Genomic DNA, 27,113 nt, shown 5'->3' with positions numbered 1-27,113 from the left:
TTCTCAAATATGTACAATTTAATGTAACTTACCTTTTGGGATGTCATCAAATAACAAAAGAACACAGACACTGTGTGTTTTTGGAAATGCCCACATTACAGAGATGGTTTCACTATGTTTTGGGACACTGAGGTAATTTGAATTGCATTTCAGTCTATACTGTATGAATCTGGACTCTTATGTTAATTTCTATAATGGCCCCACCAGACTCCCAAATCTCCAGTGTTTAGTTTGTCCGTTATGGGCTACTGGCAGTTCAACACAGTGGCCTCTGTGAAAGTGAACCTGCTCCTTCTGTAGATAAAAACAGCATATTCTAAGGTAACGAAAGCACAACAATTCTTATTTTCAGGTGATTATAAATGAAACATACCTATGAATGTTATATTCAATTTCTGCCAATAGATCCTCCTAAATGCTACACACTGGACCTTTGAGTGCTCCACATCTATAAAACAGAATTCTTTGAAGTTTGGTTTTCTTACATATTGTGAGAGAAGTCAACGCCACATCCATTTTCACAAAAAACACTCCTCGTATCAAATATTGACCAAACAACTGGAGAACAGTTCTCTGCTACTCAGACCCTTGTGTTAATGTAGAGGTGTTGCGTCTCACCTTGACAGTTTGGCTTGGCTCTGTCCCACTCTGGTCTCTTGCTGTTGCCCATGACACATGTCAGAGTGGAGTAGCCCTGCAGCAGGTAGCCAGCCTCACAATGAAATGTCACCATAGATCCCAGCTTGTAGTCAGTACCCATTCTAGTGCCATTCATCAAATTCCCTGGATCAAAACATGCCTCCCGCAGTTTGGCTGCCAGTCACAAGAACAAAGCTTTTAGAACAGTGACAACTGTCTAAAATGAGACATGTTTCTAATCAAGCAGAGATAATATGTATAAATAGTTATATATAGGCTCTTGATTTAACAAAACTGTAATTAAAAAGTAACATGGTAAACATAGTGGAAACAGATAAAGCTGAACCATAGGCTATTCTCACAACTGGCAACAACATTAGAAAAAGCAGGTATGTGCAGAAGCATACTTCAAAGACATTTTTTGTAATTCATTTATATATGTTTCCAACTAAATCCCCTGCTGTAATACATAAATGCATGTAGAATCCCATTTCAGCCCTTTAGAGTACCTTTATATTCCAAATGAAAGCCAGTGTAGCTAACAGAGCCATCGCTGCGAAATGCCAAGTACATGAAGTTGGAAGTACTCTCAATCTTCTCAGGAAGTTTACTGTCTTGGAAACTGCCAATCAGATGAGCGCTGCTGTCGGGCCCATCGTAGATATACAAGAAATCATAGTTGGGCTCAATACTGAAGCTGTGACAAGTAAAAAAACAAAAAACAGACGAGAGACAAATGAGAGATAAAACAGTTATTATTTTGCCAAGTCTTAACCACCAGATTGTACTGATTTGTATGTGAGATTTAGAATGCATTAGGGTTTCAAAATGAGAGTGTTCACCGCAGTGCTAGAAGTGAGTCATGCCAAGCGATTTGTTTTGCATCTCCAGACAAAGAGATAAAAAAAGATATCTCCCCCAAGAGGTGAGAAGAGATTAAATTGTTGTGACACTGCGCTGGCACAAAATCTTCCCAGACGGCAATGGCAATGCAGTGTGAAAAGATCGTTTCATATTGTAGCGCTGTATATCAAATCACATGCCGCAGTGAGAGAGAGAGCAGCATTTGTTTTCAAAATAATGAGCGTGGTTTATGACAAAAATGTAAATAGCTTGGAGATAATTGCATTTGAGTTGGATCAAGGCAACTCCAATTTAAAATCATAACTCCATCCTTTCATTTGGTATTCCCAAGAGAGAAAGTAGCATTCTGCTAACTCTATTAGATGTTTGTTTTGAAGGACAAAGTTTTAAAAAAAAAACCTTGTGAATTTCTCTCCTTCACCTCAGGAAGAGAGAAAGAGCGTGGGAGTGCAGAAAGAGCCAATGTACCTTCTTCTCCAGCCCTTCATGAAACATCTATAAAAATAATACTCAACAGTCAAGAGCAACACTGCCCATGAAAAGTGCCCTCAGTCCCATCTGTGAGTTTGCTCTGCCAGTAGTGCTGCTAAATCCTTAGATTGCAATTAATAATGTAAGGCTTACAGTCTGAGCATCATTCCGCCTGGAAAATTAGTTACACTCCTATCATAATTGTGCCTACAATATACAGTATTCATCCAGAAATCTTGTTTCACCACACTTCAGCAAAGTGACAGGAATACCTTGCCTTCTAGGTGTTTGTGGAGGCACTGCTGGATCTCCCTATCTCCCAACACACCTGGACTCAAACTCAAGGGCTCTGCTTAACACACATGGCCAACTTTACTCAATACTATGTTTTAGCTGGTTCCACTGCAGAAAACAAGCAATTCCATGGCACAACCTGAGGCTCTGTGCATCCACTAAGAACTGACTCCATTCTGTAACAGGCAGGTTACAAATATAGCACAAGTTTAGAGAAAGCTTCATCTTGTAAGCTATTGGACCATGCACTTCAAAGGACAACACATTTTTTTCACTTTACCCAGTATTTTTTTTATTGTTTTCATCTAGAGACCCTGATTTTTTTTTTTTTTTTTTTACAATTGTTAAACTTACACGATCCACACATGCGAAGAAAGTATCAAACTCCTGTCCTTTCAAATGTAAATAATGCAACTGTGAGAAAATGTATATAATTTTTTCTATACATTTTGTCCAACCATTTAGACATCCAGTATTGTTTTGTTTTATGTTTGAACTAAAAGCATCTAAACAAAGGAAAATTGACATTGTAGCAGCCCATATTACCTGATGAAAGCCAAGGAAATGACATAGTCAGAGTGGACAGTAATAAGCCAGTCACAGTCTTTGCTGTGTGGATAGGGGTGTGGGTAGTTGGGAGAAAGGATGAATCCTGAAGATCCAGTCACATTCCCACCACAAGGAGCTTGAAAGATTAAAAAAGGAAGAAGAGATGAATGAGAATGATGCACACAGTGACCACAAGAAAGTCTTTAAAAAGGTGCTTGACCTGCTGCCAATGTCTTTGGCTGAGATGAATTCAGTTTGAGAAAGGTGAGGAATGAGCACTTGTAGGTCATTAAATATAACTGAGTCAAATTCTATGACCTTTGTCAACCTCCATCAGCAACAATCATCAATAGTGCAGTGACAGCAGGCTGAAAAACAGAGCATTAGGAAGACTATGCCATTATTTCCCTACATTATGAATTAAAAAAAGGTATTTTTCTGACACTTGTGTCACCAAGACATTGGATCTTGCTGGCACATTTTCCAATTAATTTCTGCCTGTTAAATGTTTTACTCAATGTTCAACATGTCACACAATAACACAAAGGTTGTCTTCCTGTGTATTTGTACATATCAGATCATGAAATGATAAATAATGAAAATAAACATTCCAATTATACATTATTCAAGCAACAAAATTGATATAAGTTCTGCCATTTGATCAGCCATTATGTAACTCTTTTCAATTTCAACAACAAAGTGCTTTACTTATTGCTCCTTGCAGTTATCTCATGACACCTTTCAAATAGAGTAAGTCTAGACCTTACTCCTTATAGCATTATTTACAGAGAGCCAACAGTTCCCACCATGAGGTAGCACTTGGCGATGGCGGCAAGGGACAACTTTATTTTAAGAGGCAGAAACCTCGGACAGACCCCGGAGATAGGTGGGTGGCCGTCTGCCTCGACCAGTTGGGGTTAAGAGAGAGAGAGAGAGGGAGGGAAATAATCCTGATAATGTTTTCCACTGTTTATTGATTTGTGGCTGAATATATGATCTCACTGGAACTAGAATGATGAAGCCAATATGAAACTAATAAGATATTAAGACAATTTAATTATCAATTAATAAATAAGTACATTTCTGCTCTAGAATTTAACTGGATGAATTATGTTTGTGATTCTTTAATGAAATTTTGTGGTGCCTTAGCATGTCAGAGGATACTCTCTGTGCTTAAATCTTAAAGACTCACGAAAAGGATTTACTAGTCATTTGTTGCTGTCATTTATCACTATGAAGAACTGTTAGTGACACGCTGAAGAGTATGTTGCTCTTATTTTCTTATACAGACAGCTGACATTTAAATACAAGTTTTCACTTATTCAGACTTGCTTCTCGTGCTATACATTATGTTGTGTGATTGCATTGTGAGACCTACAAATGCCGATCTCTTTCCTGGCCAGAAGAAAAACCTCAGTTAGACCGGTTGGCAGCTACTCAAGAACATCTAGGTTTCTTTGGGCCTACTTAGTATAATTATTTCTAATTGCATTGTTAAGTAATTAGCTGTTAAGCTCTAATAAGACAATGTGTTGGGAGACCTTAGAGTACTCAGTCTTTGACTGGCTACAGAAGTGGATTTGTCCACATAAGAGCTGGCAACGGCTCAAACATATCTGAAGAGTCTTGTTTATGCTACACATATTTTTAAGACATCAGTGAGAGAGAATTATAGTCTCTGCTACAGCCAGTTAATAGAAAAACTCCCCCGCTCCCTATTCCTCTTACCATCTCTCTTTCACTGATCCCCTACACTTCCCTCCTTCTCTCCTTCAATCCATATACCCCTCCTCCACACATCCCCCTTTCTCTCTCTCACTCACACTATCTCCCTCTCCCTTACCAATGCAGCTTGGAGGGCTGGGTTGCCAGTAGTATCTATTTTCCACTTGGATGCAGGTGATTCTGCTCTCTCCCTGCAATTCATATCCCGGATCACAAGAGAAGGTCACAGAGTCGCCGGGCTCCCGCCCTTCCCCATTGCGGCTACCATTCATGGGAATACCTGGATCTCTGCAAGCTGTCGCAAGCGAACCTGAAGGGCAAACACACACACACATTACACACATACATAAATGCACGTGCATGTAAAGTACAGGGAATCAATGAGCACAAGAGAGAACCCACACACACACAAGGAGTTTCATATCATACGGTAGACAGCTGTCAAGCTGAAACTGTAGCTCAAATAGAGTTAGAGCACAGAGCAGATTACAGACTGATATCAGTCAAAATCCTGCCATGTTTTCCTAATCTGTTTTACTAAACCACAGCTGTGGAGCAGCCTAGAGCCACCAGAATGATTTGGTAAAATCTGATTGATTTTTCAAGTATTCTCATCTTGACAGACTTTATTGAAAGACTTAACACAGTTAAGTATATTGCAGTTTGGTGGTGTTGTCTCTTTTTTTCCTCTAAAATACAAATACATCTAGCAAAAATACTTCAAGTAAAAATGTTGGTAGTCATAGTATGAATGATGTGATAAATAGATTACATCCTCAGCACAATCCATTTTATTATCTGTTTCAAAGTTTAGGTGCAACATAATCACTCAATAAGATTGAAAGTCAAGGGTGTGAAACAAAGGATCATAATAATCAGCACTGCAGTAAAGAGACACTTAATATCAATTCTACATAGATAATGAATAAAAGTGCAAATTTAGAAATATGTTTTATTAAATTATTTTCAAAAAAGGTTAGTTGCACTGCAAACTGCTTCCAACCTGAAAATACACTGATATACAGTGATGCCAAAATTATTAGAACACTTTAAGAGGTTTCAGTTGTTTTTGTTGAATTGGCCATCAAAATACCCATAAAATGAATAAAATATCTACAAAGTCATCATTATGCTATATAAAGCATAGAATAGAGACATCATAAGGAGATTTAAGTCATAGACCTATTTCACTGTCAATGTCACACAATCATGTTCCTTCACAGAAGAAGAAGTCAAAGTACTTGTGCAATCATCGTCATTTGTGATTGTTGTTAAATTGATGGTGATGCAAGAGTCTTAGGACACAGCTGTGTGATTCTTTTGAATGTGTTAGGACCAGGCTCGACAACTAGACAGGTTCTGGGTAAAGTCAGGTGTTTAATTAACCAACAAGAGGAAATGTAACAAAAAGAGGCTATACAGGTGCTGACAAATAACCAATACACAAAATGAAACAAAAGATGGTCTTGTCCACTCAGACAGGCAACAGCCAGGCAATACAAACGCTCTAAATACTCTCTAGACTAACACAAATAGTATGCAACCAACAGAAAGCGAACTATCACCTGGTTCACACCACCTGAACTGTGGACACACAAGCTATTTAAAGTGCAGCGGGGGGTTGATTGAAGACCCGTCCTGATTGGTAGGTTCGGGTCCGAATCACCAGCCACCACCAAGATCACAGACGCCAGCGAACAGCAACCAGGAAGTAGGCGGTCTCAGCTCCAGAAGGACCGAATACTCGGACAGGGAATCACACAGCTGGATTTGCATAACCGGCAGAATCACTCATGGAAACAATATAATTAATACACGCTAAACGACAGCCAGCGGCGGCCGTAACAAATGTACAAGGCCTATCCTGCTCATTAACTGATTGGTAACATGAGGGTTTGGTCACTGAGGCCACACCATCAATTGGTATAAAGTCAAAGCCTTTAGAAGTAGTCTTGAAGCACATCTTGCTCTTTGAACATGGCTAAGGTGAAGAAGGAGCTAGCGAGTGAACAACGTGTTCGAATAAAAGTCCTTTTTGATGCTCGCTGGAGTTACCGCCGCATAGCCAAGGACTTGAGATGCAGTCCAAACACTGTAAAGTACACTTTAGACCACCATGATGCCACCAAGAGGTAGAAAAATGAACTTTCAGACAAACAAGTAAAGCATCTCAAAACTCTCACGAGAACTGCGTGACAAGATCAACACAACAATGACTTATGGTGCAACAGTGTCTTCAAGAACTGTGCGTGGCAAACTGGGAGAAGAAGGACTTGTTGGCAGAATAGCAACAAAGAAACCATTAGTGAAAGAGAAAAATAAACGCCTGAAATTTGCAAAAGAACACAAGAAATGGACAAAGGAAGATTGGTAGAGAGTGTTGTGGACTGATGAGTCCAAGTTGGAACAGTTTGACAACAAGAGAAGAGTGTATGTTCAACGGAGGGAGGGGGAGATGTATAAAAATTTGTGTCTCTTGCCAACAGTTAAACACAAAGGGGGTAGTATTATGGTATGGGGTGCCATTTCAGCCTCAGGAACAGGTGACTTAGTGAAAAGTGATCACTAATCACGGGTAAGAAAGTATACCACAACCTTCTGGTGAGGCACGGAGTAACATGTGGGAGTCGTTTTATTGGGCCTGGATTTATTTTCCAAGAGGAAAATGACCCTAAACATTCTTCTTACTACTGCCTGCGACAGAAGGAATCTGCTGGAACATTGAAAATGATGCACTGGCCCCCTTAAAATCAGGACTTCAATCCCATCGAGCAAATTTGGGGCTTGAGTTGCAGAAAGCATGGGATAACATTAGTGTTGAAGTTCTTAGGAAATATATTGACTCTATGCCAGAAGGATGTGCTGCTGTAATTTCTGCAAAAGGTGGACATACCAAATATTAAATTAAAAGTGGATAAAAACAGTAGGACTCACTTCATCTGATATTTGTTGTGCTCAGAGCAACCATCTGCATGTTTCATGAACATTATGACATAAAATCATGTTTTGGAGGCAAAAAAAAGGTAGAGGTACTATCCTCAAGACACTGTCACTCACTGATGAAAATTTGCAGTTTACTTAACACAACTCGGTTTTTGGTTCTGTAAACCACTAGCCTTAGGCAAACCGAGTATTTAAGTACAGAATGCATCTCCAGAATCGATTCCAGCTTCAAACACGTGCAGTGATGTAATAGATATATTAGGCTGCCATGTCTGAATACTAAAGAAAATGAAAACATTTCCAAACTCATCATGTATGGCATACAGGAGGTGCACACTCATGTACTGCTCAGAAGAACATGTAGACTGCATTAGTATTATAGCAGCAAACGTTTCACAGCAGACTGTAAGAATGCAGGGAAATACCTGGGGCTTTCACTGCTCATCAGGACATGGTTAAATATTACATACCATACTGAGAGATGCACATGGCAAGCTCCACTATACTTCAGTTTGAGAACATTCTGATTAGAAATAAATATGGTAAAAATTAAACATAGTCCACACATACCTGTACATTTACATACATATAAACTGACTGAAATCTCTGATGTTTTTAAACTCCTCAGAGTGACTCTCACAAAACAGCAAAATTACAGTACACATCTACAGTACATCAACTACTTGGTAGGAAATACTTACTGGAGAAGTCGATAGCAAAGCCAGACTTGGTGATATAAAAGTCAGTCTCAAATTGAATGGTGACAATGTTCAGAGTAGAGTGGATCCCCTCAGGCAGCAGTGAGCCGCTAACCTCCTTCAGAGACATCTCATTCTCAGGAGGCCCGTCCCACACCTTTAGGATGTCGTGGGATGCTTCTGTGTCGAAAGCAAGAAACTGGAGACTGGGAGAGGTGGACACAAAAGATTGTTACTTTGGCTGTAAGTGTTTGCATTTAACATATGATCAGACTGAAAAGAATTCAGCTTCAGTCAATTCACTCACATTTAGTTGAATTAATGATGGTTGTGTCGTTGCATCTCAAATAAAATCAAAACAAATGTTCCCAAGAAGGCAAGAAAAATAACTGCTGAATTTGGCAGGATTAAATTGAATTCAAAGGAGAGCTTAATCTAGAGACAGTGCCCCCATGCTTTTGGGCATTTCTGTTGAGATTTGGTATCATCAATCAATTTCAGCCAAAGTTAGAAATACGAGAGCACAGACTTATCTGCAATCTCATCAAGCGATGGCCTCGAGGAAGTCTTTTCACAAAAAATGTGTGGCTGAATTTATGAAATCATACCATGTTTACTTCGACCTCTAAGCCCAAATGGGTTTTATTTCACAGTAATACTTGGAGCTCTCAACCAAAAAAAATGCTTCCATGTCCCGGGAAAATTCCCCTGGGTGCTGTCACAGTGTCTACAAAGTCCCCCCTCCCAATCATTGTTAATGGAGCTGCTGCAGGCTGTTTCTCTTGATGACATCTAGCTTTAGAGGAGAGTTTTTCATGTTTAAAATCTTATCTAAACTTTATCATATCTTATGAAAAGATTTTAGGATGTTTTCATCTTTAAGTCTTTTAATGTCCGGTCAAGTAAGAATGACCTCAGTTAATTTAAGATGTATTTGAATCAACTCCCATCAGTTCAGTTCTAGGCAATTTCATTGTGTATAAACTGCAGTGACATGATAACGTCAATCAAATTCCTTTTAGTTTTATCACACAAATCCACGGGTTTTTTACTTTGCCTTTGTTGATTTAAACTTATTATTAGATTCTTTATAAGACTACTAATTTATGGCCCAAATGCATCACTACCATACTTCATGAGTAATGATGCTCAATACAATTAGCCTATTTTGATAAATTATTGCACAACTTAAAATATGCTAAATTATAATGATTTTTCTAAAATGTTATAAATGGCTTAGAGTTAAACAAAGAGAAAAGCAAACAATTTTCATTAATAAGGGATATATGGATATATATGCATGTATTACATTACTACGTAATTAGCAACTTGAGTTACCTGACGATGTTGCCAGAGTTGACCTCAATTGTCCAGGTACACCTCAGGTTGTTGTCGTAGGGGAAGGGATATCCAGGAGAGAGGATACGCCCTGTAGACTCACCCTTGAAACTGCCACCACACTCGGCTGCATGCGCGCGCACACACGCACACACACAAACACACACACACACAAAGAAATTAATACAAAATACATGAAAACCTCTAAAAATGCAAACTCCCACAAGAGTGAATGGAGACACATGCACACACAAGCGAAAGCTTGTGTAGTATGTTGAAACCAAATTCAGTAAAAATGCTGTCAGAGTCCAAACTCGCTTACAGTCTACAACGAGAATTAATGAGCACCAGTTTAAGCTCTGCTGAAAATAAACAATTTTCTTTTTCAAACAGGTAATGGAACTATAACAAGGACTTCCAGCCTGGGCAGAGATACTCACAGATGCAAAACGTTTTGTCTCTAAGTATGCCTACTAATGATGCCATTAATTAACTTTAAAAAGACTGTGTCCAGAGAATATATAGGCTGGGCCTTGCACTGCAGGGAGGACACTGCAACAAATGTTAATGACTGAAGGAATATCTTATCATCCAATCTATGTTGTCTCTCCCCTGGTTATCGTCTTGGTATCTATAACACAGAACAACAGGCACTTAATTAATAGGAAAATTGCATTAGATTGCCACAGTGGTAGGCTATAATCAGTATCATAACTCCGGGCAAATGTAAAAGTCCTTGACAGGAGCCAGGATGTGGCCCCGGAGAAATTGCTGGAAATCTCATTTCACATTCAGTCCACAAATGCAAAGCTCACTATCAATATTGACCATTCAGTGATCCAGCACTGTTAACAGTTAATCAATAGACTGATTTCGCTTTTTTGTGATTGTATTGAACATGCCACAATGCCAGACTGAAGTCCTTTTACCGAAAAAGGAACAAATACATGTTTCATTGGAAAAGGCAGTAGGACATGGTGGCATTTAAAGTTCAATTCTGCACACGTCCGGAAATTTGTAAATCATTTTTTACCCTAATCCATCACTGCTAGACATTAAGAAACAGACATTGGCTCACAACACCTTCCAGACTCTAGCAGCATGCAGGTAATAGCTTTATCATTTCTCTGCCTCTCAGTCTCAGCATGTTCTGAATATGAAAGTACAGCCAAGACTGTACATCATGCCCATAACTCAATCTGATATGAATGCTCTGATAATTATGCCTTTACTTCTCGAAAAATGCTGATCAATTGCTTGTGGATTAAAACATCTAAATGACACACCCTATGAATGAAACAAAGTCAGAGCAACACCGTGAAAGCTCAATAGCAATTAAGATTGCTCCACTATAGTGTTCTTAAAGACTCTGTACAGACAGTTCTGCATCAAGGAGACACAGAGGGATCAATGATTCACAATAAAACATCAGAGCTGTTTATATTCTTTCACAAAATAACAAGCAACCTATTTTCTTTCATACAGCTCTATTAAATAGAAATCATCTTGGGATAAATCATCAGAATTAACACCTAGCTGAGCAATGTTGACAGTGTGCCTGGCCTGAATAATAATATAACCTACTACAGAAGGAGAGAGATGGACAGAGAGACAGACAGCGACAGGGAGACAGAATGTCTAGGACCAAAAAGTGACACAGAGACAAAGACAGCATTGGGCAGAAAGGATTACCTATACATGACGGCAGGTGGTTGTCCCATGCCCTTCTCTCCCCAGTCATGCACTTGAGTATGCCACTGCCGTGCAGGGTGTAACCTTGGTCGCAGCCGAACGTGATGGCACTTCCAGCAAAGTGACCCTGGTCACTGACTTTAAAGCCAAACTGTGGCACACCTGGATCATCACAGTGGGACAGCTCAAAGCCTGGACAAGTAAGATTGAGAGTGCAGAAGAAGGAGAGGAGGATAGAGAAAAATCTGAGTGTAAGAGCGACATAACATCAAGACTATGAACACATACGAAGACAGAACTGCTCGTCAGCATTTAAAACCAAACCCACTGGAGAGAAGCCATTCTGTAAACCAATGCCATATTCCCATTTATCTGCATTGTAAAGAGGTATTGACTGAGCTTTGAGAATTAATTTTCAGTTGAGCATAGATGAGAGCTGGGCTTACAGTCCCAATATATTACTTCGCAGTAAAAGATTCCTTTTGGACAAAGAGAACAATTAGATGTTCACAATTAAGTGTTCAATTGAGTGTGGACATTTACCACGACTGAGAAACAGCCCATCCACTCGTAACGCTTGGGGTAATACAAAAGGAATAAAATAAACAGGCCACAAACGAGAGAAAGAAAATGTTGCAATAACTCTTTCGCTCACCATGTTTGAACTTGACCATGTGTTCCCTCTCTTTCAGGTACTAAATGTAAGTGTTCTGCTATGCAGCAACAGTGGCCGCACATAAACCCAGCAGTGCTGATTTATGATCTCTTCTCACAGCAAGGTCCATGCCCATGCCAGATGTTATGGTAGTATTACAAGTGTCATGCCCAGTATAAATCTCCAACAGTTACTGCTCACATTTAGAAAATGGTACAAGAGTCATGAAAACATGATCAGATTTCATGTTCACACAAGATGTAAGGTGCCCAATATCCCACCTTCTCCTTGCCCTTGTGCTGTTCATACATCAGTCAGTCCTCTCCAGGTTGTAAAAGGCTATTCATTCTGGCTGAAAAGACTGAGTAAAGGCTGCACTTTGAGGTGGGTAAAGGGTGCTTCTTCTATTTACCTTGTGCACATCCGTGGAAAAATCAGGAATGAAATGAAATTATGTGACTTAATTATAGGTAATTCTGTAACTCAAAAGGTAGCTACTAATTAACACATAATTTTTTCTGAACTAATTGTAGTTACATTTAGATGCTGATGGCAATGTATTTCTAGTAAATGAGTACATATTCCTGATTAATGTACATTTCATTATTCTTTTTGTATTTCTTTCAAAACCGAGTAATGCTGAAATGCATTCTATTGAAAAACAGTTATTCTATTTAAGCTATAGTATAACTGTTTGTATCTCACATATTTGGTGCATTTATCACAGGCGTAAAATTGCCAGTGTGGGCATAGTAACTGCAAGTTAGGTGAAAACTTTTTTTGCTTTCATACTGTTCAAGTCAGTTCTTGGCCTGCTGCCATTCTTACTAACTATGTTGAATTCTACCTTAGAAAACCCACTGGTAGACAAAATGAATTCAGAGAGCTCAATTGCAGGTGTAACACAAAAACATTTTAAATTGGACTGCAAAATGCAGTGTCACCAAAACATTCTCGCGACACAGTAATAAATTAGAAACGGTTAGCAACAGTACACAGTCAGCAAGCCAATTAGGGGGAGAAACAAAACCCATCTATTACTGGCCCACTTACAGCAATGACCCAAACTTTCAATACACACACTCATACATACTGTATGTAAAGGCACACACCAATACTAATGCACACAAAAAAAAAACACTGATTTCAAACAATCCTAGCAATAATTCACCTGTTTTAACAAGGTACAGTTAGGCAGGCATGGACACTAATTGCAGGAGTGGAGAGCAAAGGAAAAGGGGGGGAATAGATTCAAAGAGAGAGAGACTGAGAGAGGAAAAAGCTAATTTTCCTGCTGGAATGGCGCAGAAACACCATGCTGTGTTTAATGGATACCCTGACAGTGAAAGACACAGTGAAGCAGGGTGAGGGTCAATTAAAATTTTCTTTTAAATTCAGGTACTTGAAATGCCTGGCTCCTGAAGTGAGGCTAAATTCAGTCATTTGGAAAAGCTTTAGGGCCCTCCTCCCCCAGGGAAATGAAATGTGACTTACTGTGGTATATGAGCCGGAACCCCGCTGCTGTCGCCTCCTGGTCAGAGTAAAATTCAAGCCACAGATAGTTGGAGGTGCTGGTGAGGGACAGACCTTGCATCAACGTGCCTGTGTATGTGCCAAGGAGTGGCGCTGCACCATCCTTACCGTCATACACCTGATCAGATAGAAGAACACAATGAAGAGTTTTGCTGCTTATGGTGAATTAAATACACAATACAGTGCTAATATTAAGAATTAAATATTAATGCTGAAGAACAAGAGCCACAATTAAAAACAAGCTATTAGTACTGTATATCCTGTTTTATATGGCACTTCTATTGCAAAACCAATGTCCTAAGCGAGAGATGTGAAAATTAGATTGGAGTGACAATAATTCTTCCCATTGCTTTGCTACTGTGTATCTGTAGAGATGAACTAACAAGGCAGATGGTAAGATTCATGATAACAAACAAAAAGAGAAAGACTATCATTGACCAAATATTAGATTCTCTTCAATATTTAAGTCCAATCACAGTTTAAAAGAAGTGCAATCCTCAAATAAATAGAAAGGTATACTGTTTTTCAAACCTCCCTTAAAAATGTACTGAAAACAAATCAACTTTTGTATCTGAATATTCTACGGCATCTAGGAAAGATCATAAACAAAAATTGGAATATTCTAGAATTTGACCCAAGTTTGAATCATTTGTCATCCTTTAAACCTTGTTTTTGCTTCAAGAGAGGCATACATGTCATATATACTGCTGTCAGTTCTATGAATAAGGATCCCATACAAACTAATTAGCTTTCTCAACAAGTTTATGGAAACTATATGTGGAAAATGGGCACTCAAAAACACATTCAATTACACTCTTTCAGTAAGGAAATATGACAAACGAATTAATTAATTGCCTCTCTATACATGTTAAATGTTTCTTGAAATACCCATGTGCCATAATGTATGTGAGCCAAACAAAACACATTCTCAAACTGAAAGTTGCTGAGCTTAAGGCTGCGATTAGAAATAGAAACAGACAAATAGGATTATGCCATTTCTAGGAAAGACAAAGAGAAAAGCAATGGGTCAGCCAAATTTATTGGCATTGAAAGACTGTGATCCAGTTCAAGAGGGGGTCATTTGATAACCCTGCTCTTAAGAAGGGAGGCATTTTGGATTTATGAATTGAACACAATTGAACCTTATTGACATAATGAACTTAACTTTGTATATTCCTCTCCACAGGAAATATGAACACTGATGAGACACTAAGTCGCCTGGAACTCACCTTTCCTATTTAGTGGTGTAGAGGGATAGCATAGCATATCCTATTCAGTCAGATAGTGTAATTCTTGTAATTTTGTGCAATATTAATCATGCAGGGTTTAATTTTGAAGAATATTATTGTCATGTTTTTGATAAATGTTCACTTTTGAAAAAATGGACTAATTAGTCCTGTGACCCAGATGTACTTATCACACCTGTGAGTGCTCATGTAATTTTACTAAGTGAACATGAAGAAGCTACAGGCGAAACGCATTGTTCGTTCCTAATAAAGTCTAGTCATTGGAGTGTGCGGCAGTTCATCTTGTTCTTTTACATTGTTCTTCTGTTTTGTGGATTTTTTCAAAACACACCGTTAATTGCATTTTTTATATTTATTTGTTATTCATTTTTATCGCAGATATTTTTTGATCCACACGCCTAATGGAATTTATTTGTTGAAGAAGTACCATTTTAAATTTGCCTGTACACATTTTCAGAAGTATACCTAATCTTTCCTGATTGACATCTGTGAAATAACAAGAAATTAAATACAGTCTCTGAGCTCTTACTTTAAAATACTACTGGGGCCCTCACTGATTTGTTTTTCCCTTTCTTCAAATCAATTTCTCTAAGCATGTCTTTCCACATTTCAGATGTTCACAAAATGAAAAGTACAAGAGATCACCATCTACACAACTCCATTACTAGAAACACAGATAGCAGGCTATAGTGCTCTGTTAATTGAAGCATTATACTCATCTGCATCCCAAAAAAAGTGCGTTCCAGCTGTGAAGTGGGGACTACATAGTCATTTGCATCACATCTGTGGTGCTTACCAAAACTGTTAAAATGCCCTTGAGCCTTCCCAAAGGTATGATGCTGGTACTGCTGTTTGACCTTTGCTCTGGCTTCCAAGGCAAAACAATTCTATATTCTGCCTGGTGCACAATCCTTTTTCTAGTTCCCCATGTTGTACATAATAAAAAGCACCAGGACCTGCCTCATATCTTTAAACATTTATTTAAAAAAATGACACAAATTGATTTGAATTCGTTCTTAACCTTGTGTGTTCATCTGTTGGTTATATATTTTCTGTCTACAAAGAGAAGGAACAGCGTCTTTACCTTGACGACATCACCTTGTGCAAGTTGAAAGGAGCTGGCAGTGATGTTGATGCCTTTGCCTGTTTGAACCTGAATGCTGTACACACATTCGTGGCTGTTGTCATAGTGCAGTGGATAGTTTGGTGACAAAAGAACTCCATCGTTGTTGGAGACTGTCGATCCACACTCCGCTGCACACACAGACAGACATAATCAGTTACACAACAACAGACAGAGCAAACACTGTACTAGATTTACAATAAATACACTTAATTTAATATACATTATATAACTGGTTCATTATCATGCTACTAAAGAGATAAAGGTATAATTCACATGTCTTATTTGGATGATCGTAATTACTGATTCATCCATGTGTCCCTCCCTTTTATTACTTTAGTATCATAATAATCATTATCAACTGGCACTGACACATTGTGAAACGTTGAGTAGACTATTAAACACTCAGTGTAAAAACATTACAGGCGTCATTTCTTAAGATTTACCCTGCTGGCTTTCTTGCACCATGCCAAGACAAAACAGTAGTGCATTACTTTCTAGAATGAACTGTTCTGAATTAACATGAGCAAATTACAGACTGAAAAGGTAGGACGTCGCTGTGCTTTGCATTTCTCTGCATGTATAGCAAGCAACACATGACACAGCTTTTAAATGGATTTATTTTCCTTGAAGAAAAGAACATGCCTAAAATCCATGACCAATTAGAAAGAAGTCACTACAAGCCCCAGATAAACATTTGTGAAATTTGTTGCCAAGCACTACTGTCATGTAGGATTCATGTCATCATAGCTGTCCTTTCCTAACACAGGGCTAAACTGGTGTGCCAGAGGCGGGGTTGTGCAAAAACATGTTAAGCACTCCATCACAGGATGTGATGGAAAGACACAATCCCGTCTGCTATGAAACAACTAGATGCCTGGAGTCAGCTCTTAAAATGCGCAAGTAATGTAATTGAGCTTCTCTGGGGGCAAAAGAAAATCAGTAGTATTGTCCATGAACTCCTTTCCCTTGACCTGCCCATGGAGCACCCTTCAGTGGAGAAGAGATTTCCCAGGATGGTTTTAACCTAGCAGCTCGATCAGTATTAATCACAGGTCTGAGCTTTTAATTGTAATCTAGTTAAGTAAATCCAGTTCTACTGAGTTCTTAAATGTCTAATAAAAAGTTTATATCAAATACATTTTAAACCTGACTAACAGCATGAATTCTGCATTACACATACACAGACAGGAAAGAAAACGGAATAAAAGCAGCTGACCACGTACCCACACACCTTGGCAGAGGGGCACTCCACATGCGCCGGCCACCTCCCAAGCATACAATCTCCTTCGGCCCCTGTAGACGATAGCCCGTATTGCAGAAGAAAGACAGTGAGTCACCAATGCCAAACCTGGAGCCGGTGTGCCAGCCGAACTGAGGGGTTCCAGGGTCCTGACAGGGTTCGAGATTGTACTCTGGAAACAAGAAATCCCCAAAATTAGTTCTAAATAATAAAAATGCTGTCTTACCCACAAAATAAAACTCTATTACTATAAACAGAATACTAATTATCAGCTTTAATGATTTGTTACTTATACTTGTTATTGATAATAATCCCCTCTTGCTCCCTTCAAAGAAACTGCATGTTCAGTCAAAGAAAGCAATATCGAAGCTTGTGGGGATTAACAGTCTTGCTCAAGGACACTTCATCAGGTTGGGATAAATGCCAAAAGCTTGAACCCTGCATGTCTGGATGAAGAATGAGCTCTCCAAAAACTAGGCCACCCTGTGTGCAAAATTATTTTACATGGGCTGTTGTTGGCCTTATCATTTGATAAGCAGATTCAATTCAAGCTGCAAGAATAAGGCCTAATACCCAGCAGCATTTCTCTGATGGTCTGCACTTGGCAGTATGCTGAACTACGTAGGTCTTTTGATTTCAACACAGCAAAATGTTACAGTAGAAACATACTGTAGGATGTGGTCTGACAGCATTGGCAAATTTTTATCACAAAGGTCATAAAAGGTTAAAAAACGAATTCTAAATCAGGAAATCTATAGATGCTAATTACAGAGCATGCAAGGACTTACACACACACACTCACAAACTAAAGTTCATGAATATTCATGGCTACGTAAGTTATGCTTCACTTCAGCGAACAGCAGGCAAACATTTAGCCAGAATGCTCATAAGCAGACCCTCTCTCTCCCTTTTTTCTACTTTACTCTCTCTCTCTCCCTCACTCACTCACTCCCTCTCTCTCTCTCTCCGCCCTCTCCATCAACCCTGCTCACTCAGCATCACCATCTGTCTCATCTCCCCGCTCCCTCTCTCTCTCTTTCTCTCACCCCCTAAGCTTCTCATCTCCACCTCTCTTTCTATTTCTCCATCCCTTAGTCTCTACATTGGGGGGCCCATTATTCTTGTACACCCATCCCACCCTCCCATCCCCACCATCTCCTCAGTCCTGAGGATACTGACCCACATGGCATGCTTTGATGATCATTCCCATCACGGCCAGACACCCTCTACCTGTGTGACCTCATTGTCTCTTAATTATCCTCCTCTGATCGGCGCACCCTGAGGCATCGTCTACCTTAAGCCTGCTCCCATTCTGACCGACAAATCACTCCTCACATGTTACTTTATGCACGCTTTAGAGAGGCTTAGCACTTTTGATCTCATCATTGAGCAAGCTGTCTTTCTCTTTCTGTCTGTCAGTCACGGTGTCTTTCACTTCTGCTTTCTACCCCTCCTGCTTAACAACTCCACCCACCACATTTTCAGCATCCTCACTCCTCTCTCCTCTGCCTCGTCCACACAATTCATCCCCCGTCCTCCTTTTTCCTTACCCATCATGTCTACACATCTGCCAACACTTCCCCCTCCCTGCCTCCAACAGACAGAACCCTCATATGCCTTCATACCCGAGAAGGAGATGTTGAATCCCTGCAGCGATATGGAGAAGTCAGAAATGAAGCGTAGCTGGGCCTTGAAGTTCCCATACAGGCCAGCGTTAACTGTTGCAGGCCTCTCTGAGCCAGTGAGTCGAGCCAGTGGCTGGGCAAAGCTGCCGTTTTCTGTTATCAGGAGATAGTCATGGTGATCCTCCAAGTGGAAGGAATGAAAAGTGAATTGGACACCTTGAAGGAGAAAATAGGAAAGGCTTTCAGGAAAATACGAAGAATCATTGATAGAGATATAAAACAAGCTCTGAACATAATACTGCATGTGATGCATACATTTGTTGGTTTCATGTCAATACTGACCCATATGGTTAAGGAACTGATTTGCTGTTTACTTTGTAGGTCACAGACTGAAATGACCTCAAACTAAATGTGACTTGAATTTAAGCTATAATTTTAAATGTCATTATCATGAATAATAATGGATGTATAAATTTGAGTTTAGTTGGCTACAACATCCATTTATATGTGCTTTGATAACATATAGCAGCAATAGGAATGACTATACTACAATGAATCCTACTAAATTAATTATACTAAGTTGAAAAAAGAAAAGTTTTACAATTAAAATCAGTATACCCATGCGAAGAGACAACATAATCGATGACAGAAAAAAATGCTGCAGAAGTTAATCTATAAACTGTGTTCAGGTTGGTCAAAAAGTTTCAAAATTTTCGATAAACACACTATTTTTGACTTGACGTTGGAAACAAGATCTAGGTCTGTAAACCCTGCTTCAATTTTCACGCTATAAATCAGACCCAATAACATCTTCATTCCATCCATGATGGCCAGTTGGCAATAAAATGGCAGTGCTTATTGTACTGAAAAGCAGCCATCTGTTGAATCTGTTTGAATATGACTCTATAATGTCCTCCACAATGTTTGGCTCACTTGATAAAAACAGTCCCAAATGGCCATAAAATAGATGCCCAAAAAAATGATTGATTGTGCTCTATAAAACAGCAATTATATTACAGAGAGTAAAGGCAAATGATCAATTAATCAAGAGCTGTCCCGTGAGGGGACATCTCAAGATTTTAATATAGTAGGTACGGGATGTTGGTAATTACTGAGTGGAATAGTTATATAGCTATGATCCCTAAAGATGGATTTGTCTTGCAGTCAGTAGCCATAGGATGAAATATAAAATCAGTGTTGATGAAGGATAAAAAGATCCATAATCTGTTTACATATAAAGCAAGACCTTTATATATTTCTCCATGCAAGGAAGCACTTCCTTAAAGTGCAGATGTATAATGGCTATAGTATAGTTTAGTTAATTTATTGCCAGCCGAGGAGGAGAGGGAATACAGGCAGAGGCAGATATTTCTCAAATGTTCTATTGCACGAGCAAGAAACAAATTGCCACACATTGTTGTTTGCCATGGTGTTTTGCCCTATTAAAGAGTTAGTTGTGGGTTATTAATTGTTGTGTTATAAAGTTATAACTTGGGATGTCAAAGATAATCTTTTAGACTCCCTCCAGACTGCAACACGACACAAGATTGCAGACGGGTTGTTATTTTATCATTTATTTTGTAAAGAAAAAAAAACCATTAAGGAACAGTTCCAATGTAAGTTCCAAAGTTTCGGATCAGGGCTCTGTATTGGTAGATACTCAAAATTAAACAACTCAGATCGGGAGCCAAAAAAAAAAACTGTTAGTAAGAAAGGTACACAGTTAAAAGGGCTCCTCTCTTAATACCTGACACACAGCTTGCCCTGACCGCAGCAGTCTTCAAAGCAAACACGCAGTTTGTTCAGCTATGCAACAGTATGACGGTATATGAGAATATCATTTGCGAAATTAAAAGCAGTATGCTGGTTCATCCGGTATATCGTCCAGCACTACTTCACTGCTGTGAAGATTATTTTAAACCCTCATACAGATATACCTATTCATAAAAGTCAATTTCAGCATTTTAATGGTGATCCTTTTTGTTTTTCCACAGCTACACTCTTGTGAGACCCTGTCTCTTATTCATATTCAATCAACTGAATTTGCCACATGATCAAAAAATGTGATGTGTAATAGCTATTTTTATATTTATAATTAATTACATTTATTTAGGGTTTGAGGTTTTATGTGAGGTCTATGTAAAAGTTCTTATCTTTCCAAATGTATGTATACACAGTTTGATGCTAATTGCCCACACTAAATTCATTTGGCATTTTGAATAACTGCCATAATAGGCCTGTGTCAAATTTGACTATAATTAGTCAATTAGTTGGAAGTTTTCATAATTTAGGTATTCAGTTATGGGTGCAATTGGGTTTCATGCCTCAATTAAGACAAGACAAGGATAATGCTGTAAGGTTATTGTTATCAACAACTAAAAAGACATAAGACAGGGAAAAGGAACAATACAGTGCAGTTAAAACAAGTATTAAGTTGTTGGTGTGAGTCATTTAGTGATGTCATTGGGTACTATACTACATACACATAACCACTAAATTGGAATTTAAATTTTTGGATCAGTTGGTAATTGAGTACCATCAAAGAGTACAATATGGCATTCCAATGGGCCTTTTGGAAGAGGGTAAGAAACACTCAAATATAGGGATAATACATGCAAGTGCTAAGGCACGGAGATAAGCTCAGTGTACTGTTTAGATGAATAAAAATGTCTTGAGAACTGGTCACTGATCACATAACTGGTGGTAGGTGTTAAGGTGATAACAGAATGAAACAAATTAATTACAGAATTATATGTGAATAAAACTGAGATACCAGAATTATCTTACCGGGTGAACAACTGACATGTCAAAGCTGTTAAATAAGCTAGGTGAACAATGGACAGACTGCAATACTAGATATCTAATGATATATATAACAGTGTAAAATGCTATCTAACTGAGGAAAAACAAATCAGCCTACTGTACAACATTGGTTGAAATAACTATAATAAGAGGAAGAACTGCTGATAAAAAAAACTGAATTTTAAGATAGCAGAACATGCTTTAAAAAAGAGTTAATTGCTGAATAAGTGAACAACTTAGAGTGTGATATTATCCTGGGCAGTTGCCAAAGATGAAAAAAACTGAGTGCATTTAAATTATCTTTGCACAAGTAAAATACACGCTCTTACTCTATAATAATAAATCCTTGTAATGTTCCTAGAAGCTGTAGAGGGGGTGCTGTTTTAATTCATAGTTTTATAATTTGCCCATTGTAGGACTACTGAGTGTCACTGTGGTAAGCATTATAAAAATAAATGTGCTGTTACTGAGGTATAGTATGATTCTTGAAATAAAAAAATAAATTATAATTATTATAAGTTCCTAAATTAAAATAAAATGTATTTTATCATCACGCATTATATGCATTATATGTATTCTCACATGTTGAAAAATGAATCATCCTAAATTAGTGGTGTTTTCCTACCTTTTCCATGGCTGACTTCTACAGTCCAGGTACAGTTCAGAGAGTTAGGGTATAGCTCCGGGTAGCCTGGTGATAGAATGATCCCTCCGGGTCCTCTGATATCCCCACCACATGATGCTGAATAGAAAGTGGAGATAATGAATGATAACTGTTGCTGAAAAAAAAAGAAAATTGCAAATGAACCAATAAATCCTTCACCTGAAGACAGAGGAGCGATTTAGATGAATAATGCATTTGAGTCATATCACCTCCTGTCCAGCTATTTTTATGAGTACCTGTAATTCTGCCAACACAATGGTTTTTTTTTATCCCCCTCTCTCTCTCTCCAAACCTGTCTTACTGCCAGGACAATAAATTATTCATTAATTCAGCCATCCATCCATATTTTCTTATCTCCTATGTTTATCTTAAACTGAAAGACATTGTCAGAAAATGATAATCCATTAAATTTACTTCCAATTCACAACAACTGACACAGGCATATTCAGCGGATTAGAGCTTATGGCTTTTATTTTTGATTGTTACTTTAAAGTGATTTCGAATTTCTTCCTAATACAAACAATGGCCGCAGTGACACGTCCAACCACTTTTCAGTCAGGTTGTGAGGATAATCCAGTTGTAACCTACCATGTAGAGTAGTTACAGTTGAGTTGATAGAGTGCTGTCTAATGGAGCAACACTTACTGTCACCTAAGTAATATGACTCTAAGGCGCGTTGACAATTGACAAATACTTTACTGCCACAAAACTCTTTATCTCATTAAAGGAAATTAATGAGATGAATCTGTACCCTCATTGGCTGATGAGGACTGGGAGGTTAATGCTAGATCCATCTGAAGGTTAACTGGTCTAATTGGATATTGTTCAAACCTGCAACCGTTTTCTCATGCTGTCATTGCATTTCAGCTAAAAGGTCATTTCACATAAAGGGCAATGCTTTTTAAACATAGCATTTATGAAGTTTGACAAGCTTTGTTGTTTTCCATTTCTTGTTTCCTTTCGTCCATGTGTCTAGTTTTGTACGTGTGTGTACTTTGGCCTGAAGAATGGTGTTACAGCCAAATGCCCGGATGCCTTCCTCAAAACAGCGATTGTTGACAAATATTAGAAGTAGAACTCTTGTGCATGCACATATTTTGAAAGTAATGAATGTCAGATGATGTTTTGGAGGATCACTGAGATGCCTGAGGCTCCACAGCTGCACACACCCACCCCCCTTCTTATCCTCTCTCCTTCTACCCTTGGGCCCTCTAGCGAGCACAACACATCAAGGCCTGAATCCTTACCCACCAACAAAATTATATCAAATATTTTATTAATGAGCCAAAATTACATAAAGTCATTAAAAGTGGATGAGTACGCTTGGCAAACGATCTAGTTTCGAGGCTCCATAGGCAGAGAGCCAAGGCATTTGGCACCAGACTGGCACACACCTAGGCAAGAAAATGCTTTAAGATATAAAAGGACAACCACTGGACTGAAGCTGTATAACACAGCACTGTATCATATAAACGGTATGGTTCTCCCCGCCGACCCTAGCATGTATTTTGTTCATTATGTTCTTTCAGCTGTGATTCATGATCCAAGAGACAACATTTGCATTTTATGCACTGCAACAATAATCGCCACAATTGTCCTTTAGTGTGCTTCTAAACAGTACAAAGAGCCAAACTGCACAAACACACCTGAGAAATATAGATTTATCTGAGATATCACAACTATTAAGATTATGCCAAACTTCATGCTTTGAAGTTGAGCATAATTTTTCTTACGTATTACATGATTCATAACACCCCAAGTACGTTGTTCAAACAAGGACTGGGTCTATTTGTTGAATAAAAATAATTGTGATAAGCGTCGGTTTGGTTAAGACCTGCTATGGGCTACTCATGGTCACTTATGATTGTGTCGCTACCTCTTGCCAACAAGGCCATGTATTGCATTTATTAGTTAGTTTGAGAAAAATAGAAGCAGTTGCTGTAGGAACCCAGTTACCTTTTACAAAAATTAATTTAAAAACCTCTTACCAGTTACTAGTGGCAGCAACCCATATAGTACTTGTGGCTAAAAGACTTGGCCAGAAAATACATACTGTATGTACAAATGGACTCTTTATGTGTCTCAAAATAATGCTGACATCCTAATGGGCTGAATGGTGCTGAATAAAATTCAACCAATACTTATTAGATGGCTTTCAATGACTATTAACATTCACGCTAAAATGTTTCAAGACCAAGAAGGGCGGTCCTTGTATTTTGTGGTCATTCAGGACTAAGATGTTTAAAAGAACCATGTCGTGTCATATGGTGTCATCCAAGAACATAAAAAAGTATAAAACATCCATCATAAATTTGATTTGCATTCACTCGAAAGAAAATTGTCATTCATCACTGAGACTGATGTGTTGGAAAACAATATGAAAATTTAACATTTCGTATACATACCGTCACAAGTGGGCAGTGGGTGGCTCCAAAAGTGGTTCTTCTCACAAACCAGAGGTTCTTCGTGACTCAGCCTGTAACCTGGGTCACACAGGAAGGACACCGTGGAGCCGATGGACAGGTCATGGCTTAACCGTACGCCATTCACTGGGATACCAGGATCCATACAGGAGTATGTGTCCAATGTGACCACTAGAGAAATTAATAATAAACAGTTACTTCTTGAATATGTCTTGATACAACTGAATTGTGGTACTGTTGTATTAGATTTTTTAAAGCAAGTCCTCTTAGTTTACAAACTGAGCATAGTGTCTAGTTTTTGTGTTAATCTATGGGCTTGTTATCTGCTGCTATGACTGGTGATGATAATTACCAAGTCACACATCTTCACTGTGATGTGTCATGTAGACTAACTACAGCAATACTGTGCAAGTGCCAGTACGTTTTTCCAGTCTGTCACACAGTATGTCAGATTCTGTTCAACTATTTATACGGTCTTCTCTTGTTTATGCAAATAAAATATGACTGTTGAGCTTCAGAGGTAAATTCTAGTAATACAGCATTCATGAAACAGGAAAAGGCAATTCTATTTTTGCAATCATTACATTTTCTTCATACAGAAAAAAGTGCTGACGGTACATTTATTATATTATTACATTCATTACAACAAAGGTAGGTTTTGGGGTCATATACATAATAGAGAACGTTTTTTAAAGTAAGAGATGTAGTTTGACTTTTACCTTTAAAAATAAGTGCTCGCTCATGCAAACTCAAAAGTGGGAACAAACATATTACATGACGAATAAAAGACTGTAGTGAAAGAGTGACACATTTCAGACAATAGGAAAGGTTGTTTTATAACATGACGTAGTTAAGACTTTGAAGAAAAATGCAGTATTGCATTGACTGTGGCACAGTTTTCTTTTTTTCCTCTGAATAACCTTGATATAGTTGTCGGTTCTTCTGGTGTTAAAGAAAACAAGGTTTTATTTTCATGCCGTAGACAAACTTCTACAGGTCAGATCAAATAGAAAACTAAAGGTAAGAATCTGAGAAAAGATCCAAACACTGTACTAATAGCTCCCAGAAATTTTAATGAAGCAACGTTTCGATTGAGCATTGTCAAATCACAGTCACAAAACAGAGGAGGCCATATATAGACACAAACACATTCATCTTCATGGCTTTTCTGTTACATTTAAGCAAGTCGCCCACTGAGAGAAGGTCAGATGGTAAAAGGATTTGGGTGGTGAGGAGCAGTACAGGGCAGTAGTTTAATGGGAAGAGAGAATTGGGGTCATGACCTTGGTTCTATGCATGAGTTGGACCACCACTTCTGGGTCTCATAAAAATATTTTTGTCTATCGGGTTTTGCTCCTAGAATGAGCTGGTTGCGCAGTAGTGCCAGCTCTTTCTTAATCATCAGAGATGCAAGCTGCAAAGAGATGCCCCCGTTTTTCCCAGTGATTTCCAGGACTGTCGTTTGGATATCTTCCAAGTAGGGCTGCTTTTGATGCACTAAAAATATGCTGATTTTAGGCAATGAATGGCAACAGTTGTGTAAGTAGTTATCAGGTCATCGCTGGGTAGGCTATTCTAAGCTAGGATGATCAGAACCTATATTTTTATCTCTTGCTTTTGCTGTTTAGTAAACAATTTAATCAAACATGCAAACATTACTTTGAGGGAGGAAAATGGCTAAGGTCTTTCTGTCTGTCAGTCTATCAATTGATCTATCCATAAATATTTCTAGATATACCAAAAGTGGCTTGAGCAACATGAATCAAACTGTGGCCGTACAAATATTTTGTATATATATATAGTATGATTGATAATATCAGTAGTAGTGAGTATTATATGATAGTATTTATATAGCTAATTCAGAACAGGCATTAACAAACTGCCATGTGTAACTAGGTATCACCTTCAGTCCTCTTTCAGAAATGTCCTGGTTCAAGTCCAATTTCTGGTGCTGCAGTAGTTTAGGTGATTGACCCCATCAAAAGACTTAGATGTCAGCAAATAGTATCTTATTCATTGTGGGATGTCTGGCATCAGTGACTGTGAGCCCAGAATGAAGTGCATTTAAAGGTACAGCACTGGATACACACACTCTCAGCGAATCAAACAAATATTGTTGATCTGAACAGGATCAGTAGTTCTACTGCATGGCCAGCAGAAGTTACTTTTGGCCATGTGGCGTAGCATTATCAACAAGAAATGACACAGTTAACAGTGTAACACAGTTATACTACAGTATATTGTTTGTGAGCTATATCATACAGCCATAAACATTAATAACCTTTGTAACAGCTCAGAGTGGCTGATTATTCATGTGTGATAACAGGGCTCTTACTTTGCACTGCTAGGCCTCTAAAGAAAACTTGTCTTGCTCTTCTTGAGTAATACTTGATATTTTTAGTAAGGAAACACATGGATTTTGCTTGAACATGTTAGAGAAGTAGAGCATTCATTGATCACAGCAGGTACTGGCCTGGTTAGAGTGCAGGAATTTGGTCCAAAAAAATAATAATAATTATAGAAAACATATATGGAACATTTGGGCCTATATATGATTTGATAACATTTTGTAGTAGTTTTTGTAA

At 38.4% G+C, this 27,113-nt stretch overlaps 1 protein-coding gene across 1 annotated transcript in view; it reads right to left on the bottom strand.

Annotated features, from left to right (window-relative positions):
• Positions 1–27,113, bottom strand: part of LOC118336585 (CUB and sushi domain-containing protein 3-like) — a 219,214-nt gene that overhangs the window by 110,885 nt on the left and 81,216 nt on the right. The window contains exons 18-30 of the mRNA XM_035673258.1: positions 24,511–24,699; positions 22,067–22,183; positions 18,640–18,855; positions 16,998–17,186; positions 15,733–15,902; positions 13,363–13,519; positions 11,214–11,405; positions 9,522–9,648; positions 8,187–8,389; positions 4,661–4,852; positions 2,815–2,953; positions 1,149–1,336; positions 619–813 (exon numbers count right to left, since the gene is read on the bottom strand). Coding sequence (XP_035529151.1) covers positions 619–813; positions 1,149–1,336; positions 2,815–2,953; positions 4,661–4,852; positions 8,187–8,389; positions 9,522–9,648; positions 11,214–11,405; positions 13,363–13,519; positions 15,733–15,902; positions 16,998–17,186; positions 18,640–18,855; positions 22,067–22,183; positions 24,511–24,699 — 2,274 coding nt within the window. The remainder of the gene's footprint in view (positions 1–618; positions 814–1,148; positions 1,337–2,814; positions 2,954–4,660; positions 4,853–8,186; positions 8,390–9,521; positions 9,649–11,213; positions 11,406–13,362; positions 13,520–15,732; positions 15,903–16,997; positions 17,187–18,639; positions 18,856–22,066; positions 22,184–24,510; positions 24,700–27,113) is intronic.

This window comes from Morone saxatilis, unplaced genomic scaffold (genome assembly GCF_004916995.1).
Source record: "Morone saxatilis isolate NCDOM2014 unplaced genomic scaffold, NCSU_SB_2.0 Contig24, whole genome shotgun sequence".
In the NCBI taxonomy this organism is placed as follows: domain Eukaryota; kingdom Metazoa; phylum Chordata; class Actinopteri; family Moronidae; genus Morone; species Morone saxatilis.
The sequence above is the reverse complement of the archived record's forward strand: the minus strand, read 5'-3'. Positions and strand labels throughout refer to the sequence as shown.